This window comes from Odocoileus virginianus, chromosome 4, assembly GCF_023699985.2.
Source record: "Odocoileus virginianus isolate 20LAN1187 ecotype Illinois chromosome 4, Ovbor_1.2, whole genome shotgun sequence".
Lineage (NCBI taxonomy): Eukaryota > Metazoa > Chordata > Mammalia > Artiodactyla > Cervidae > Odocoileus > Odocoileus virginianus.
In genome coordinates this window covers 88746031-88762682 of record NC_069677.1, presented here as the reverse complement: position 1 = coordinate 88762682, position 16652 = coordinate 88746031, and the positions used below count along the sequence as shown (strand labels likewise).

The window sequence follows — 16652 nt, the reverse complement described above, 5'->3', positions numbered from 1 at the left end:
TTTCAACCTTGTGGAGGGTCAGTATCCCTAAGCCCTATGTTGTTGAAGGGTCAACTGTATTTCTCTTTACCAAGTGAATTATAAACATGCTTGGTTCCAAATAATAAACCTGGATATGTCTTAAAAGAAATTCTGAATTTCCTAAGCCTAAAATTTACACCTATACAGCTATGGAAATCAGAAACCATAAATAGGCAGATGGATAAATATTTTTTAAAAAGCCAACAAGCACCAATCACTATGTGGATGTGTGTAGCCATAAAGACGGAGTCCAAAGATCATTTCTCACATTCTATGAAAATAACAAGTAAATCATAAAATAATGAACTGATAATACTAAATAATAATACACTAATAATAATCTTTCAAAAAAGAGACATTATCATCACCACACATATGTCACATACTATTTACAAAGACTTCAGAATTCCTGATTTCCATCAGATTATACCTTAGAAATAAATCATGGAATTATGTGAATATTTCAATGACATTTTCCATGCAGAAATAAGCATTCAAAATTAATTTAGGGAGCTAAAAATTAAAATCTGTATCACTTGATTTTATGAGTGAGAATTATTTACAAAAACAGGTAGATGTGTTAATGTGACACACCCACTTCACCACAAAGAAGTCACACTTTCTAAGCATCATAGTAACTGAGTGAGTGAAGTCGCTCAGTCGTGTCTGACTCTTTGTGACCCCACAGACTGTAGCCTACCAGGTTCCTCCATCCATGGGATTTTCCAGGCAAGAATACTGGAATGGGTTGCCATTTCCTTCTCCAGGAGATCTTCCCAACCCAGGGATTGAACGCGGGTCTCCCACATTGCAGGCAGACGCTTTACCGTCTGAGCACCAGGGAAACTGAAAGAACCTTCAAATTCAGTAACCTATAACAGGCTAGATCCTTTCAACACCAAACTACCCAGCAAAATTAACCTTTTTCAATAGCAACAGACTGTAATACCCTAATACTAGTATTCAAGCAAACATATCTGTTCAGCGAAACTTTAGAAAGCCCAAAGACACTAGATCAGAAGCACATAGTTGCAAACATCTTACTCCACATTAAATATAATATTTCCAGTAAAGTCATAAAATTCTGTGCTATATATTTTTCACTTAACAACTGATCATTTCAAATAATGAGAGCACACACAAAGCTTGAGTTTCATGAACAGATCAGCTATAAATATTACCAAGATGTACACAAATAATTCAAGGACCAAAGTTTAAGGTTATCTTTCGAATTTCCAAAAATATCAGAGAAACAACAGGTGTTACGGTCAGTTACTAACTTCAGGATGTCAGTGGTCATTTACTGTGACAATAAGCTCTTACCAGCGTAGGCTAGCCTGACAATTGTGGCATCATCCTGGGCCAAGTGGGCTATGCCTGGCAGGATGTACTCTGGGTAAATGTTGACATCGTTTCGAGGAACCTCCTTCACAAGAGCAAGAACTTTAGTTAACGTCCTCAAGGCTTCGGCCCTTACTCTGGGAACAGAGTCATTGCTGAAATGCAAAAGATAAGGAGTAATACGATCCAAAAGAATTTCTACACTTAATCTTGGGGCCAGATGGAGAATAAGTTCCAAAGCGGCAAGCTTGGAGTCACAGTATTTCAGGGTCTGCAGGCAGGAAGTTATAACTGACACCAAGATAACCAGCCCATTCTCCTTGGGCTCTCCGTCCGCTTTCTCCAGCAGATCGTGTCCACAGAGATTGTGAATAATGTTGTCCAAATCCTTCCTTATAACCAGAATACGCTCATCTGCTGAAAGAAATGTTTCTTTGGCAAACTGGGCCATATAGGGCTGAAGAAAAGTGTAGAATATTTCAGGAAAGGCATTGCCACGTTGCTGCTTTAAGTAATCTTCTGCCTCTAAACGCTTATCTGGTTCACGGTGAATCATCTGAGTTACCTACACCAGGGGGAGAATGGGAGTAAAACACACATTTAAGAAAAGCAAATTAAATCAGACCAAAGCTAGAAGAGCAACTTACACGTGACTTAAAGGGATTCTGAGGTAATACTGACTCTTTCCAATCTTCACCTTTCAAACTACTTTTAGAACCTGACTACTGAGTAAAATGTGACTCTACTATCGGAGTAACGTACTCTAGATGGTCCAGACACATAAAGAGGATCAAGTCTTAAAAAGTAGTCGAATTCATTCCGTTTACAGCTAAGAAAAGGTAGGCCCAAACTCATAAAGTTACTTAGCCAACAGAACAAGATAATGAGCGCCACACCGAGGACAGACAGGTATGCCAGCTCCTAAATCAAGTGTACTGTTCACTGGACGTGAGCTAAACTGGCTTCCTCTAGAGCATCTTACTTTTTAATATTTGCCACTTTTAAAAGAAATCTAAATGCACGTTTCCCTACCTTACTAAAGAATGTTTGAAAGACACCATATACCTTTCAGTGGCTCAGACTCATCATCAGATGCATCAGTTACTATAGCAAATGCTGCAAAAAAAATCCCCTCAAACAGCAGTGTGGATACACATCTGAGGTGACCTCCCAGAATTCCTCACATCTGATCTGCTATACTAACGGGTGATTCAACAGCCCCCCCGCCAGACCTGCCCTCAGAATCAAGGGAGGTCTACAAAGCTAGCTGCTTCTATATGAAATGCCCTGCTACTGCTGCATTACACTCAAGCTTATTCTCCTGTCTCCTCATTTTAGATATTTATCCTCTTCATTACCTACCAGCAAGCTCTATCTGGACAACGTAATGCCCAAGCACCTCCTTATTTCCTTCCAAATCTGTCAGCAGAGTTAGGATTTTAATGGAAAGATGTGTGTGTATGCATGTGTGTTTGTAATATACAATCAAATGAGCTCTGTGTCTAAGAAGGGGGAAGAATTATACATTTCTGCCTAACAAACTAAAAATGATAGAAGGCTTATATTAGTCTATGGGGCTTTATTGCTTGTCACAAATTTAGAATGTTCCAGAGAACTAATATAAAAGGAAGAATATAATTCTATTTAAAACATTACGGTAAATATTTGCAGCATAGTTACCAGTTCTCTGATACTGCGATCTTCGATTTTACTCAGCACCTGTTCAGGGAAAAACTGCCCATTTCTATAGGCCAAAAGTTGAGAGAGATCAAACAGAGGCACACCTTCCGTAAAGAGCTCAGCAATCACACAACCTGGAAAACAGCAGGGAATAATTCCATTAAAAATGAAATGCAAGAGATACAAATCAAATCAAATCCAAATCAAATACAAATCAAGAACTCAGAGAATTCATGAAACTCAAGGTACAAAACTTCTTTAATGTAACATACAACTACAATCAAGCAAGGCAGAAAAAAATGACTACTGCCCAATCATCAGTTTCCAAAAGTACAAAGTCAAAAAAGGCCTACTTAATTCTTCTCCTTCTTAGAAAAATTAAATAAAATTACTTCCTTGTTCAACAATTTAAAACAAATGTACTACACATACTTTATATATACACACATATTAGGAGAGACAAGGACAGATTGAAAGTCATAATACAGTGTTTCTATTACGATTTTATACACATTAAGTTCATAAGAAGCTACTGAGAAGTCATATCTGACAACTCATTTACTAACCATTAAACAAAAAGTTATCAGTGCCTACCACATACTAGACTTTAACAGTGCATGAAACAGATAAAATCCCTGCCCTCATGAAGCTCTTATTCTAGAAGAGAGAAAGTAAACCCAGCAAACACACACAATTATAAAATGGGAAGTGCTAAGAAGTGTGGTTGTAAGATTAAAGGGGGAAAAAAAGAGATACCCTTCGTTGTGCACTTACATAATCTTCCAACAAGAAATGTACCTACATTCCCAAAAAGACAAAGCCGTTTCACTGAAACATCACGACACACATTTAACAAGTTTTAAGGAGACTGCTGAACAACCTGAGTCACAGCCTTTCACCTGCCGGTCCCTCTGCCTGGGATGCAACTCCATCGACAATCTTCATGGCTTATACCTAAACCTCTTTCAGATCTTGAATCAAATGTCATCTTAGCAATATGGCATTTCTTGACTGCCCAGTTTAAAACTGCAAGACACCTAACACAACTACCCCACACTCAACACCTAGCACAATCCCCTTTCCCTGCTGTTTTTCCCCACAGCACCAAATGCCACATTTTATATTTTATGCATTTATTTCTTTACTGTCCACATACCCACTAGAATGCAAACTCCATAGGGATTTTTGTCTATTTTGTTCACTAAAAGATCTCTAGCGACTAAGACAGTTCCTGATATATAATAAACATTCAATAAATTTCTTAATTTCTATCCATATAGTATCAAATTTTATAATAAAAAAACTAAAAATAGTTATTAAGAACACCAAAGCAAAAAGCAAACAGAAGAACTGAACAATACTATAAACTAGATCTAATGGATATCAAAGAACACTCACTCCATCTAACAGAATACAAAATTCTTCTCAAGTACATTTGGCACTCTTCAGATAAAACCATATGCTAGACCATAAAACAAACTTCAGTGAGTTTTAAAGGACTGAAATCATAGAAATTATGTCCTTCAAACCACAATGGAATGGAATAAATCAGTAACAGAAGAAAAATTTGAAAAATTCACAAATACGTAGAATTAAACAACACATTCATAAATAACCAATGACCAAAGAAAACTTACAAAATACTTTAAGATAAATGAAAATGAAAGCAATATACAAAAATGTATGGGATGCAACTAAAGCAGCATTCGAAGAAAATGTAAACTATAAACACCTATCTTGTAAAAGAGAAGCTCGAAACAATAACCTAATCTTAACCTTGAGAAACAAACTGAAACCAAAGGAAAAAGAAGAAAAGGAAAACCAGAAATTGGGGAGAAAATTTATGCAATAGGGTATAAAATACACTAGAGACCATTAACAAAACCAAAAGCTCGTGCACTGAAAAGCTCAACACAACTGACAAGCGTTTGCTGACATGACTCAGACTACTGAAGTCAGACAGGAAAAGGGGACATTGCTACCAACCTCACAGAAATAAGAAGGATTTTAGGGGAATAAGTTAAACGAATGTGTGCCTGCCAAAAATTAGACAAACTAAATCAAATGCACAGATTCCTAAAAAGATAAAGATTACCAAAGGTGACTTAAAAGATAATCTGAATAGACCTTGTAAAGTGATGCAATTAGTAATTAAAAACCTCCCACAAAGAAAAACCTAAGCCAACTAAACAAGTGAATTCTGCCAAACATTAAAATAATTAACAGCCATCCTTGACAAATTCTAACAAAACACAGAGGAGAAGGAACACTTTCCAAGTTATTCCATGAGGCCAATCTTACCCTAGTAGCAAACTAGACAAAAGCATCATAATTAAAGAAAACTATACATTAATATCCCTGATATAAAAATCCTCCAAAGAATATCAGCAAACTGCAGGTAGGAATTGAAGAGTCCATAGCAGTAGTAGTGAAGTCGCTCAGTCGTGTCCAACTCTTTTGTGATCCCATGGACTGTGGCCCACCAGGCTCCTCCATCCATGGGATTTTCCAGGCAAGCTTACAGGAGTAGGTTGCCATTTCCTTCTCCAGAAGAGTCCATACCAATAATAATAAACAAATTAAGGGAAAGAGAGGATACTTGAGCACACAGAATGCTGAAGGCCTATGGTGGAAGGTGCTGGAATTGGAAGATCATCATTTTGCAACCATCACAGTAAAGATCAAATAAGGCAAGAATGATTAACAGATGCCAAATCAAAGAGGAAATCATGAGGACTGGCAGGATACTAACATGGTGTTAAAAGTTTCTTCCCACAGGTTGCTTACTAACTGCAAGAGATTAAAAACAAAAACAAAAAGTAACTACAGATAGGAGAAACTGGGCAAGAATTTGACCACATGATCAAAATAAACATCACCAATACATACCATTTGCTCCAGATACCACAGTATAAAGACATCATCACCTACACAGAAGCCCTGAAAATGAATAACCTGAATCTAATCACAAGACTTCTTATACAAACAGTGCAAACAGAGGAAAACAACAGAATGGGAAAGACCAGAGACCTCTTCAAGAAAACTGGAGATACCAAGGAAATATGTCATGCAAGGACAGGTACAATAAAGGACAGAAATAGTAGGAACCTAACAGAAGCAAAAGAGATTAAGAAGAGGTGGCAAGAATACACAGAACTATACAAAAAAGGTCTTAATGGCCCAGATAACTTATGATGGTGTGATCACTCATCTAGAGTCAGATATCCTGAACTGTGAAGTCAAGTGGACCTCAGGAAGGAAATTCCAGCTGAGCTATTTCAAACCCAAAGGGATGATGCTGTTAAAGTGCTGCACTTAATATGCCAACAAATTTGGAAAACTCAGCAGTGGCCACAGGATTGGAAAAGGTCAGTTTTCATTCCAATCCCAAAGAAGGGCATTGCCAAAAAATGTTCAAACTACCAAACAATTGCATTCATTTCACATGCCAGCAAGGCAATGCTCAAAATCCTTCAACTTAGACTTCAGCAGTACATGAGCCAAGAATTTCCAGATGTACAAGCTAGATTTAGAAAAGGCAGAGGAACCAGAGATCAAATTACCAACATCCAGTGGATCACAGAGAAAGCAAGGAAATTTCAGAAAAACATCTGTTTCACTGACTACGCAAAAGCCTTTGACTGTGTGGATCACAACAAACTGCCGAAAAATTCTTCAAGAGATACCAGACCACCTTACCTGTGTCCTGAGAAACCTGTACGCAGGTCAAGAAAAAAGTTAGAGTCAGACATGAAACAGCAGACTGGTTCAAAATTGGGAAAGGAGTACATCAAGGTTGTATATTGTCACCATTGAGTATTTAATTTCTATGCAAAGTACATCATGCGAAGTGCTGGGCTGAATGAACTACAAGGTGGAATCAAGATTGCTGGGAGAAATATCAACAACCTCAGATATGCAGATGATACAATTCTAATGGCAGAAAGTGAAGAGAAACTAAAGAGCCTCTTCATGAGGGTAAAAAAAGAGTGAAAAAAACTGTTTTAAAAACTCAACACTCAAAAAGCTAAGATCACGGCACCCAATCCCAACACCTCATGGCAAACAGGTGGGGAAAAAGTGGAACCAGTGACAGATTTTCTTTCCTTGGGCTCTAAAATCACTGTGGACAGTAACTGCAGTCATGAAATTAAAATATGTTTGCTCCTTGGAAGAAAAGCTATGACAAACCTAGACAATATATAAAAAAGCAAATATCACTTTGCCAACAAAGATGCGTATAGTTAAAGCTATGGTTTCTCCAGTAGCCATATAAGGATGTGAGAGTTGGACCATAAAGAAGGCTGCGCGCTGAAGAACTGATGCTTCTGAACTGTGGTGCTGTCCCTTGCACAGTAAGAAGATCAAACCAGTCAATCCTAAAGGAAAAACCAACCCTGAATATTCACTGGAAGGACTGATGCTGAAGCTGAAACTCCGATACTTTGGCCACATGATGCGAAGAGCCAAATCACTGGTAAAGACCCTGTTTCTGGAAAGATTGAAGAAAACAGAAGGGGGCAGCAGAAGATGCGACGGTTGGATGGCATCACTGACACAATGGACACGAGTTTCAGCAGACTCCGGTTGATGGTGAAGGACAGGGAAGCCTGGTGTGCTGCAGTCCATGGGGTCGAGAAGAGTCGGACACAACTTAGTGACTGAACAACAACAATAATCACAAAGATCAGCAGATACATCCAAAATGAGAACCATTCTACTGAAAAGGAAGGAGGTGGGCTTGAGCTCGCACACACATTGCAGGTAAAAGCTGATGAAAACTGAAGATGATCTAAGTCTAGTCAACAGTAATGCACCAGTGTCAACTCCCGATTCCGATACAGTACTACAGTCATGTAAAATGTCACTACTGGGGGAAGCTGGACAAAGGGGTCTTTGTTATGCTTACAAATTATTGTGAGTCTATTATTCTAGATAGAGAGCATGAAAATAATCTTTAAAAATTTAAGGGGCAAGACATTCTTAAAAACATGCCAATGTTATAATGACAAAGAAAGGCTATGAAAATGCTTCAGATTAAATGAAGCTGAAGAGACAACTAAATGCAATACCTGATCCTAGACTGGGTCCTGTCGGGCAGCAGGAAAAAGGCTGTAAAAGACATTACCGGATCAGATACAAAATGAGGATAAAAAGTGTAGATTATTGTATCAATGTTAAATTCGCTGCAGGTGGTAATTACAACACACAGCTACATAAGAATTATGTAAGAGACTACCTGGGATTTAGGAAATACACACTAAACACTTGGGGAAAGGGGCCGTGGCGGGTGGGGAGGGGCGATGACAGCTGGGGAGCAATAAAGCAACTGGAAAAAGCATGAAACTGAAAAAAACAGGTGAATCCGAGTAAAGGATTTATGGGTGTTTTATGTACTTTTTTTATTTCTGCAAGTTTTTTAAGTTTTTTAATTTGAAGTTATTTTTAAATACTAGAAAAAGTTAGAAAGAAAAACTATTTACAACTAAATGGAGGTTGTTTACCGACTGAACTATGTCCCTCACCACTCGCCTAAATTCCTGAGCTGAAGCCCTGACACCTAGTACCTTAGAATGTGACCATTTGAAGAAGGGCCTTTACTCTTTGCGAACCCATGGACTGTGGCCCGCCAGGCTCCTCCATCCATGGGCAAGAATACTGAAGTGGACTGCCATTTCCTTCTCCCGGGGACAGTCCTGACCCAGGATAAAACCTGTGTCTCCTGCGTTGGCAGGCAGATTCTTTACTGCCTGAGCCGCCAGGGAAGCCCTCTGAAGAGGTAATGAAGGTTAAATGAGGTCGTGAAGGTGGGACCCTAATCCATTTGACTGGTGTCCATGTGCTCACCTCAGGGCACACACACTAGAGTCCTCACGAGAGGAATGACCACCAGGCGACGTCCACCTGCAACTACTCAAGGATGGGGTCCTCAGGAGAAATCAACCCTGCCGGCACCTTAGTCCTGAACTTCCAGGCTCTGAGGGAACTTTCCAGAACTGGGGAAAATAAATTTTTTAAGCTACCCAGTCTGGAGTATTTTTGTCATATTACCCCTAGCAAACTAATATAAAGGTAAAAATAGGATTTTTTTTTCCTCGAAACTTTTAAAATGGTGTTCTGGAAGAGGTGTTACTGGGTGGTATTTTGTGCAAGTTGCCTTTACCATCACCAAGCCCTTCTTTACTACTCAGATCTCCGCCAAATGTCACCTTCTGGGGAGGCCTTCATTGCGTCCGCCAGCTCTTGCCATCCACTCACCAGTCACAGCGCTTCATCACAGTGCCTGTCACTAAGCAAACTAACTTTCTTACTCCTTTGCCTTTGTATCCTCTCGCCCCGCCCACACTGAGTGCAGAAACTCCCAGTCGTGTTCACGCCTCACTTCCAACATCCACACAGCAGTAACACACATACACAGCACACGTAACGGGCACTCAGATGCTTGTCGAGCGGATGAAGGAAAGATCTCCAGCAAAAAAGGCTCTGCCCACACGTGTCACCATAGATAGAACATACACACTTCTCTCAAACCAGCAGCAGGAACAATGGATGTGCATCAAGATGCAGAAAAGTAACATTCGAACCCAAAGACCCTAAATCACATCTTAGGAGCCACCAGAGGGGAACCCACCCACGTCTTTCAAAGAAATGAAAAGGGCCTATCTTCAACCAAAATAACGTATAGCTCTACAGTCTGGAAAAACAAATGTGGAGTGAGAATTAACTTTACAAAACCAAAAAGCACACAGAAAGGTAAATATAAATCCTTCATCAACCCCTGAAATTTAAAAACTATAACAAACTTCTAGTTATAAGACAACTATGTCATGTAGATGCACAGCAAAGTGACTAGAGTGGCCAACAGAGTAGACTTCAAAAGTTCTCATCCGCAAGAAAAAAAAATTTTGTAACTACGCACGCATAGCAGCAGATGTGGTGATCATTTCCCAATATATACAAACACCAAATCAAAATGCTGTACACCTAAAACTAATGTTATATGTCAATCATAACTAAAAAAGTTATAAATGATCCCCTATAGCTAAAAAGTCGGAGAAGGCAATGGCACCCCACTCCAGTACTCTTGCCTGGAAAATCCCATGGATGGAGGAGCCTGGTAGGCTGCAGTCCATGGGGTCGCGAAGAGTCAGACAGGACTGAGCGACTTCACTTTCACTTTTCACTTTCACACATTGGAGAAGGAAATGGCAACCCACTCCAGTGTTCTTGCCTGGAGAATCCCAGGGACCGGGGGGCCTGATGGGCTGCCGTCTACAGGGTCGCACAGAGTCGGACACGACTGAAGCGACTTAGCAGCAGCAGCAGAGCTAAAAAGTGATCCCATCTCTAAGCTGGAGGAGTCCTACTTACAGAACTTAATATGTAAAAATGGCTCAAGAAAAATTTACATCAAGCTGGGACTTTGGTGCATGACATTTCTAGCATTCACAACCCGGAATCCACACCGTCTCATCAGAAACACCGCCCCTGAGTATTTCCCTGGCACGCAGATTAGTGGGCTTAACACCAACAGAGGAACAACCCTGGGCAACAAAATCATTCATCTGCCTAGATGAAAAACACTTCATTGTCACTTTTCCTAAAAACCTAAAATACAACTCAGTTTATAGTATCTTTGTAGGAAACCTACAGGTGAGAAAAAAAAAGCCAACCTTTGCAAAATTTACAAAACATGGCACTGAGTTCATATGGTATTCCTTAGGATACCACCCTCAGCCCACTTCTCCTCCCAGAAATTCATACATAGCCTAGAAGCCTGACCAAGTTTCACATGGTCTGTGTATGTAAATAGTAGTATGAATGCATGGTACTTTTTTCCAAGGAAGGACGTGACTGGTTTCATCAGAGTCTCTAAGGGGAGCCAAGAGCACTGAAGAATCACTTCACAAACTCTCTGACTACAAATGCATCCCCTTGGCTACAGTAACTATTTCCTAGTAACTATCAAATCTCTATCTCTGTCCCAAATTTCTATGCACCATACCTTTGTAACCAACTGCCTGTCACACATCTTCTCCTGGATATCCCCCGACACCTTCAACTCAGCATCTAATACAGACCTCAGCATTTTCCCACCCCCAATCTGTTCCTCCTTGTGTGTCTCCTAGCCCAGCGACCAGTATCCGCCTCCCCCCCCAACTCGATTTCCCAAGCCAGGGGAAGAGAAGTGTTCTTGAACAGACTAGATCTGGCTCTCTTCATGCTTTGCAGACACACTTCTAACCTTCTGAGATGATAAGGAGAATGCATGGTACCTTCGGGCGTCCCTGGCAGCTCAGCTGGTAAAGAGTCTGCCTGCAGTGCAGGAGACCCCAGTTCGATTCCTGGGTCAGGAAGAGCCCCTGGAGGAGGGCATGGAAACTCACTCCAGTATTCTTGGGCTTCCCTGGCGGCTCAGACAGGAAGGAATCTGCCTGCAATGTGGGAGACCTGGGTTCCATCCCTGGTTGGGAAGAGCCCCTGCGAGGAGTACACGATAACCCACTCCACCCACACAACCTTTAGCATGCATGCATGCACGCTCAAAGCACCTTTGGGTTCACCGGTGGCCCAGTGGTAAATGCAATGCAGGAGTTCCGGGTTTGATTCCTGGGTCAGGAAGATCCCCTGGAAGAGGAAGTGGCACCCTACTCCAGTATTTCTTACCCGGGAAACCCATGGACAGAGAAGCCTGGCAGGCTACAGTCCCTGGGGTCGCAAAAAGTCGACCACAACTCAGCATCTGAGCAGTAATTACCTTACAGGTCTCAGCTTAAATATCACCCTACCAATAAAGATGCCTTTCCTGATTCTGCCTCTCTACCCATCACCACCAGAGACTCATTTAAGTATTCATATGTTCCTATAACAGTACCCTAAGCGTATCACTACCACAGCAAATGACAGTGCACTGAAATCACTTTTCAATATCATATCAATCTCTCCATTTAAAGTGTAAGCACCTCGAAAACAGAAACTTAATTATTCATGTCTCTCACTTAAGACAGTGCCTGACCCATAAAGAATTCAAAGATTTCTTAAACATCTGAATAAGCGGACCACTCTGCATTTTCTAGGTACTTAAAACACATCCAATGAAATAATGCATCCGTCTGAAGAGTAGGTGGATTTACCAAAAAGTTAATTTTCTGTATTCAATAAATTCAATAAATTTATAACTAAAATATAAATTATAATTATAATATAAATTATAAATGTATTCAATAAATTCAATAAAAAATAAATGCACATCCCTGCCTTAGCAAAGTTCACCAACTCAAATACCTGCTGAAAAGATATCCATTGCTCGCTTCAATTCTCCTCTTGTTCTCTGATTGCTGTTTAAGTCTACAAGTGGAGTTGAAGGATCTCTCATATATTCTAACTCTGTGGCAAACAATCCACCATCGACAAAACGTTCGGGAGCAATGTAACAAGTTCTCCTCCGTGAAGTGTCGAAAAAATAATTGAAATCTGCTGGGTTGTCCTCTGGAAGGTAAGTGGGCTTGAAACTGGCAAAATCCGTTAGAAGAACCCAATTCCAACTGGTGACCATCACGTTCTCCGTCTTGATGTCCCCATGACGGACGCCGGATTTGTGTGCTTGGTCCACAGCTGTGAGGATCTGGAAAGCGATCCAGCGCTTCTCGATGTTATTTAAGAAGGGACGGGTGCTGATGCGGTCGTATAGGTTGTCTCGCACGTACTGCCGGAAGAGCATGGCTGCCTTCTCAGAAGCTTTTTCGGCAGCTTTCTGGAAAGGCAGGCAGTTCTGGGCAGAATGAAGCCTGATTTTCAGTTCCTCCAGCTCTTGTTTATAGCTGGTGAGAGGCAACGTGGGATCCTGAATTGCAAAGACCTTCACAACCACCAAGCCTTCTCGATGTTTCGCTCGGGCAACTTTAAAGAACCGAGTACTCCCCAGACTCTTATCATATTCAAAGTCATGGATGTCTGAGAAATAACTCTCCACAGAAAGGATCTGGGAGGGAGCAATGCCAGCGAGCTGGTTTCCCATGATGGCAGCAAGCACCTCCGAGACAGCAAGTTAGGGTACAACACTTAATTTTCTGAAAAAAAGAAAGAAGAAAAGGAAAAGAGGAAAAAAAAGAACCAATGAAACAATTTTTTATGTGGCATCCTTCTACAAGGTAGATGTATCATATTCCTCTTCCACCCCACAGGACTGTACTTAACTTCTTGGCAGCCTCTAAATTTCAGACATATTTATCTTAAAAGATCTTGTTATTTTGTCATCCTTTCCAGCTTACAGGAAAACAGACCCCATCAATATTAAGTTGAAATATCATAAAGTGTATTTTCTGATACTGATACTTAAAATTCAATGAGTCTTTACTAAGTGTTCAGTATTGTGCTTGGGGCTGAAAGAGTTACCAAAGTGCTATATGACACAGTTATTAGTCCAAGAAGAGTCTGCAGTCTTGAATAGGAAACCCAAGCACATCTTAAATCTAACTAAGAATCGCCAAATACAAACAGGTTAGGCTTGGCTTCCCCGGTGGCTCCGATGGTAAAGAAACTGCCTGCAAGGCAGGAGACCTGGGTTCAATCCCTGGGCGGGGAAGATCCCCTGGAGAAGGAAATGGCAACCCACTCCAGTACTCTTGCTTGGAAAATACCATGGACAGAGGAGCCTGGTAGGCTACACAGTCCACAGGATCGCAGAGTCGCACAAGACTGAGTGACTTAAAAAAAAAAAACCCAAACCATCACCATATCCTGGACCCATCCAGCCTTAACTCCAGCGCGCCTTCCCACTCAGCTAACTGAAGGCAGAAGAGCTGTTTGGTTTACAACAACAACAACAAGGAAGAACCCCTGGCAGAGATGTTAAAGAAAAGTAAATCAATACACCCTATTTGCCAAAACACAGCCCAAGGTTCTCCTAGTTCGGATCTTGCAGGAAATCAAAATACCCTCCTTGCCAATTACAGCCCAAGGTTCTCCTAGCTCAGATCTTACAGAAAATGAAGGCACACAAGCACGCACGGATGTGCACACATGCAAACCTTTACCCCAGGGCAGTGGAAAGTGTCACAAGCCGACGGCTCGCTGCCTCACGAGGAGCTCACGGCTGGTCCCGTCGGGGTCTGGGCGGCAAAAGGACCCAGCAGCCGGGCGAAGCCCCCTCAGAGGGAGGGCGGGGGAGCCGCGGAAGGCGTCCGGGACCCCGGCGGCCTGCAAGGGGAGCTCTCGGGGCCGCGGCTGACGAGAGCCCAGCGCCCGAGGAGCGGGCCCGCCAGCCCCGTCGCCTCAGAGGCCACTTGCTCCCGGGCCTCGCCGTCCTTTCGCGCGGGCCTGAACCGTCAAGGTCCTGTGACTCCGCCAGGGCCTCCCCGCACCAGCGGGAGTCGGAGCCCGGAGGACGGGCCGGCTTCCAAGGCCCGGGGAAACGCCACTCCTCCCACGGCGGCCCGGCGACGCCTCGCGGGCCGAGCTCCCGGGAGAAGCCGCCGGCGGGCCCCACTTCCTGTGGCGGAGAGGAAGTGACGTCAGAGCGAGGCTGGAGGAGGAGGAGCGCGGGGGGCGGGGCTGGTTGCTAGGAAACCGGGGGGCGTGGCCTGGTTCCAGGATCTTGGAGGAAGAAAACAGGAGGATGTCCCTGGTGCCTCAGCTGGTAAAGAAGGCACCTGCGGTGCGGGACACCTGGGTTCCATCCCTGAGTTGGGAAGATCCCCTGGAAAAGGGAACAGCTACCCACTCCAGGATTCTTGCCTGGAGAATCCCATGGACAGAGAGGAGCCTGGTGGCCTGTGGGTAACTCTAGGTTTCTGACCTGGAGAATTCCACGGACTGTATAGTCCATGGGGTCCCAAAGAGTTAGACACCACTGAGCGACTAAGCTCACGTGTCATGCCACAGTTTGGGGATTTATTAAAACACACTCTTATTTAATTGATATAACTCCTTAGATTATTATCCAAATCATAATCGAGAAGCAGTTGCCCTTGTTTTTGTATTCTTTGTATTTTTAAATTTATGTATTTGGTAGGTTGGGCTTTCCTGGTGGCCCAGTGGTAAAGAATCCACTTGCCAATGCAGGAGATGTAGGTTCCATCTCTGGGTCAGGGAGATTCCCCTGGAGAAGGAAATGGCAAGCCCACTCCAGTGTTCTTGCCTGGGAAAGTCCTTAGGCAGAGGAGCCTGGTGGGCTGAAGTCTGTGGGATTGCAAAAGAGTCAGATAGGACTAAGCGACTAAAATAGCAAACAGCAACAATAATTTGATAGGTTAGTCCTCACCTGTTGACTTCCAGACCATATATATATATATATACATGCTGTTTTCCTTGTAATTGTTATAATTACCATCCTGGTTATATTGTTAGATAACAAATATTTGTATGCTTACTACCTGCTGGTCCTTGAAAATAGGGATATATCTATATATAAAACAGGGGCTCTGTTTTCTAGTATGGGATAATCTGCAGTTAGGTAAGAGCAGTTATGCCACTTGTGCTTTGAGACCATCAAAGGGACAAATGGCTAACTGAACCCAATTGTGGAGGTGGGGGTCCTTAAAGTGTATTTTAATGAGATTTTATTTATGCATGTTGTTCTCATAATATTGTTTTCTCTCATTCTTGGTGGACAAGAGCCATACATAGCCTGAGTAAAATATCCTTTTAGAGGAGCAAAAACTACAAGTATATTTTTGGCGAATTGGTGTTATATGGGTGTATTTAATTTGGGTGTATGTTCTGGGCTTCCCTTGTGGCTCAGCTGGTAAAGAATTCACCTGCAATGTGGGAGACCTGGGTTTGATCCCTGGGTTGGGAAGATCCCTTGGAGAAGGGAACAGCTACCCACTCCAGTATTCTGGCCTGGAGAATTCCATGGACTATACAGTCCATGGAGTTGCAGAGTTGGACACGACTGAGTGACTTTCACTCACTTATTCCCCATCTAGGTCTTATTCCCCATCTAAGTCTTATTCCCCATCTAGGTCTTCTACACAGTCCCTAAACTCTAAACTCTGAGGCTTTCTGACATCCCACAGAGCCTGTTCAAATGGCCTTCACCCAAGTACACCAGAGCAGAGTCCTTTAAGAGAATTCACAGGCTTATTTAGGAAAGTTAATATATCCTAAGTTGAAGTTTTTAAGAGCTTTATATAGATATAATTTACAGACTATAAATTAACCTAATTAAAATGCACAAATCACTGGGTTTTTTGTATATTTTCAGAGTTGTGCAATCATCACTATAATCTAACTTTAGAATATTTTCCTGACCCCCAAAATGAAACCATGTAACTATTAACAGTCACTCCCCATTCTGCCCATTGCTCCTCCCTTCCCAGTCCTAAGCAACTGCTAATCTATTAATACTTTCTATTTCTTACCTATTCTGGACATTTCCTATAAATGGTATACAGCATGTGGGTCTTTGTGACTGAATTCTTTTACTTCACAGGTTTCTGAGGATTATCCCTGTTGGAGTTGTATTTCATTTCCTTTTACTACTCAATATTCTACTGTATGAATATATCACATGAACTGATAAACATCTGGGTAGTTTCTACTTTTTTGGTTCTTACAAATAATGCTGCTATGAACATTTGTGCATAAGGCTTTTTGTGCTCCTATGT

General features: G+C 41.9%; 1 protein-coding gene across 3 annotated transcripts in view; it reads right to left on the bottom strand.

The window, feature by feature from the left end:
* Positions 1 to 14530, bottom strand: part of PIK3R4 (phosphoinositide-3-kinase regulatory subunit 4) — an 85021-nt gene extending 70491 nt beyond the window's left edge. For 2 of the 3 annotated variants that reach the window (XM_020894745.2, XM_070466992.1), the window contains exons 1-4: positions 14079 to 14530; positions 12328 to 13112; positions 3043 to 3176; positions 1345 to 1927 (exon numbers count right to left, since the gene is read on the bottom strand). In XM_020894745.2, the coding sequence (XP_020750404.1) occupies positions 1345 to 1927; positions 3043 to 3176; positions 12328 to 13060 (1450 nt within the window). In that variant the 5' untranslated portion in view covers positions 13061 to 13112; positions 14079 to 14530. Of the gene's footprint in view, positions 1 to 1344; positions 1928 to 3042; positions 3177 to 12327; positions 13113 to 14072 lie in introns of all 3 variants that reach the window. The other variant, XM_020894747.2, reaches the window with a different exon arrangement.
* Between the last annotated feature and the right edge of the window lie 2122 nt (positions 14531 to 16652).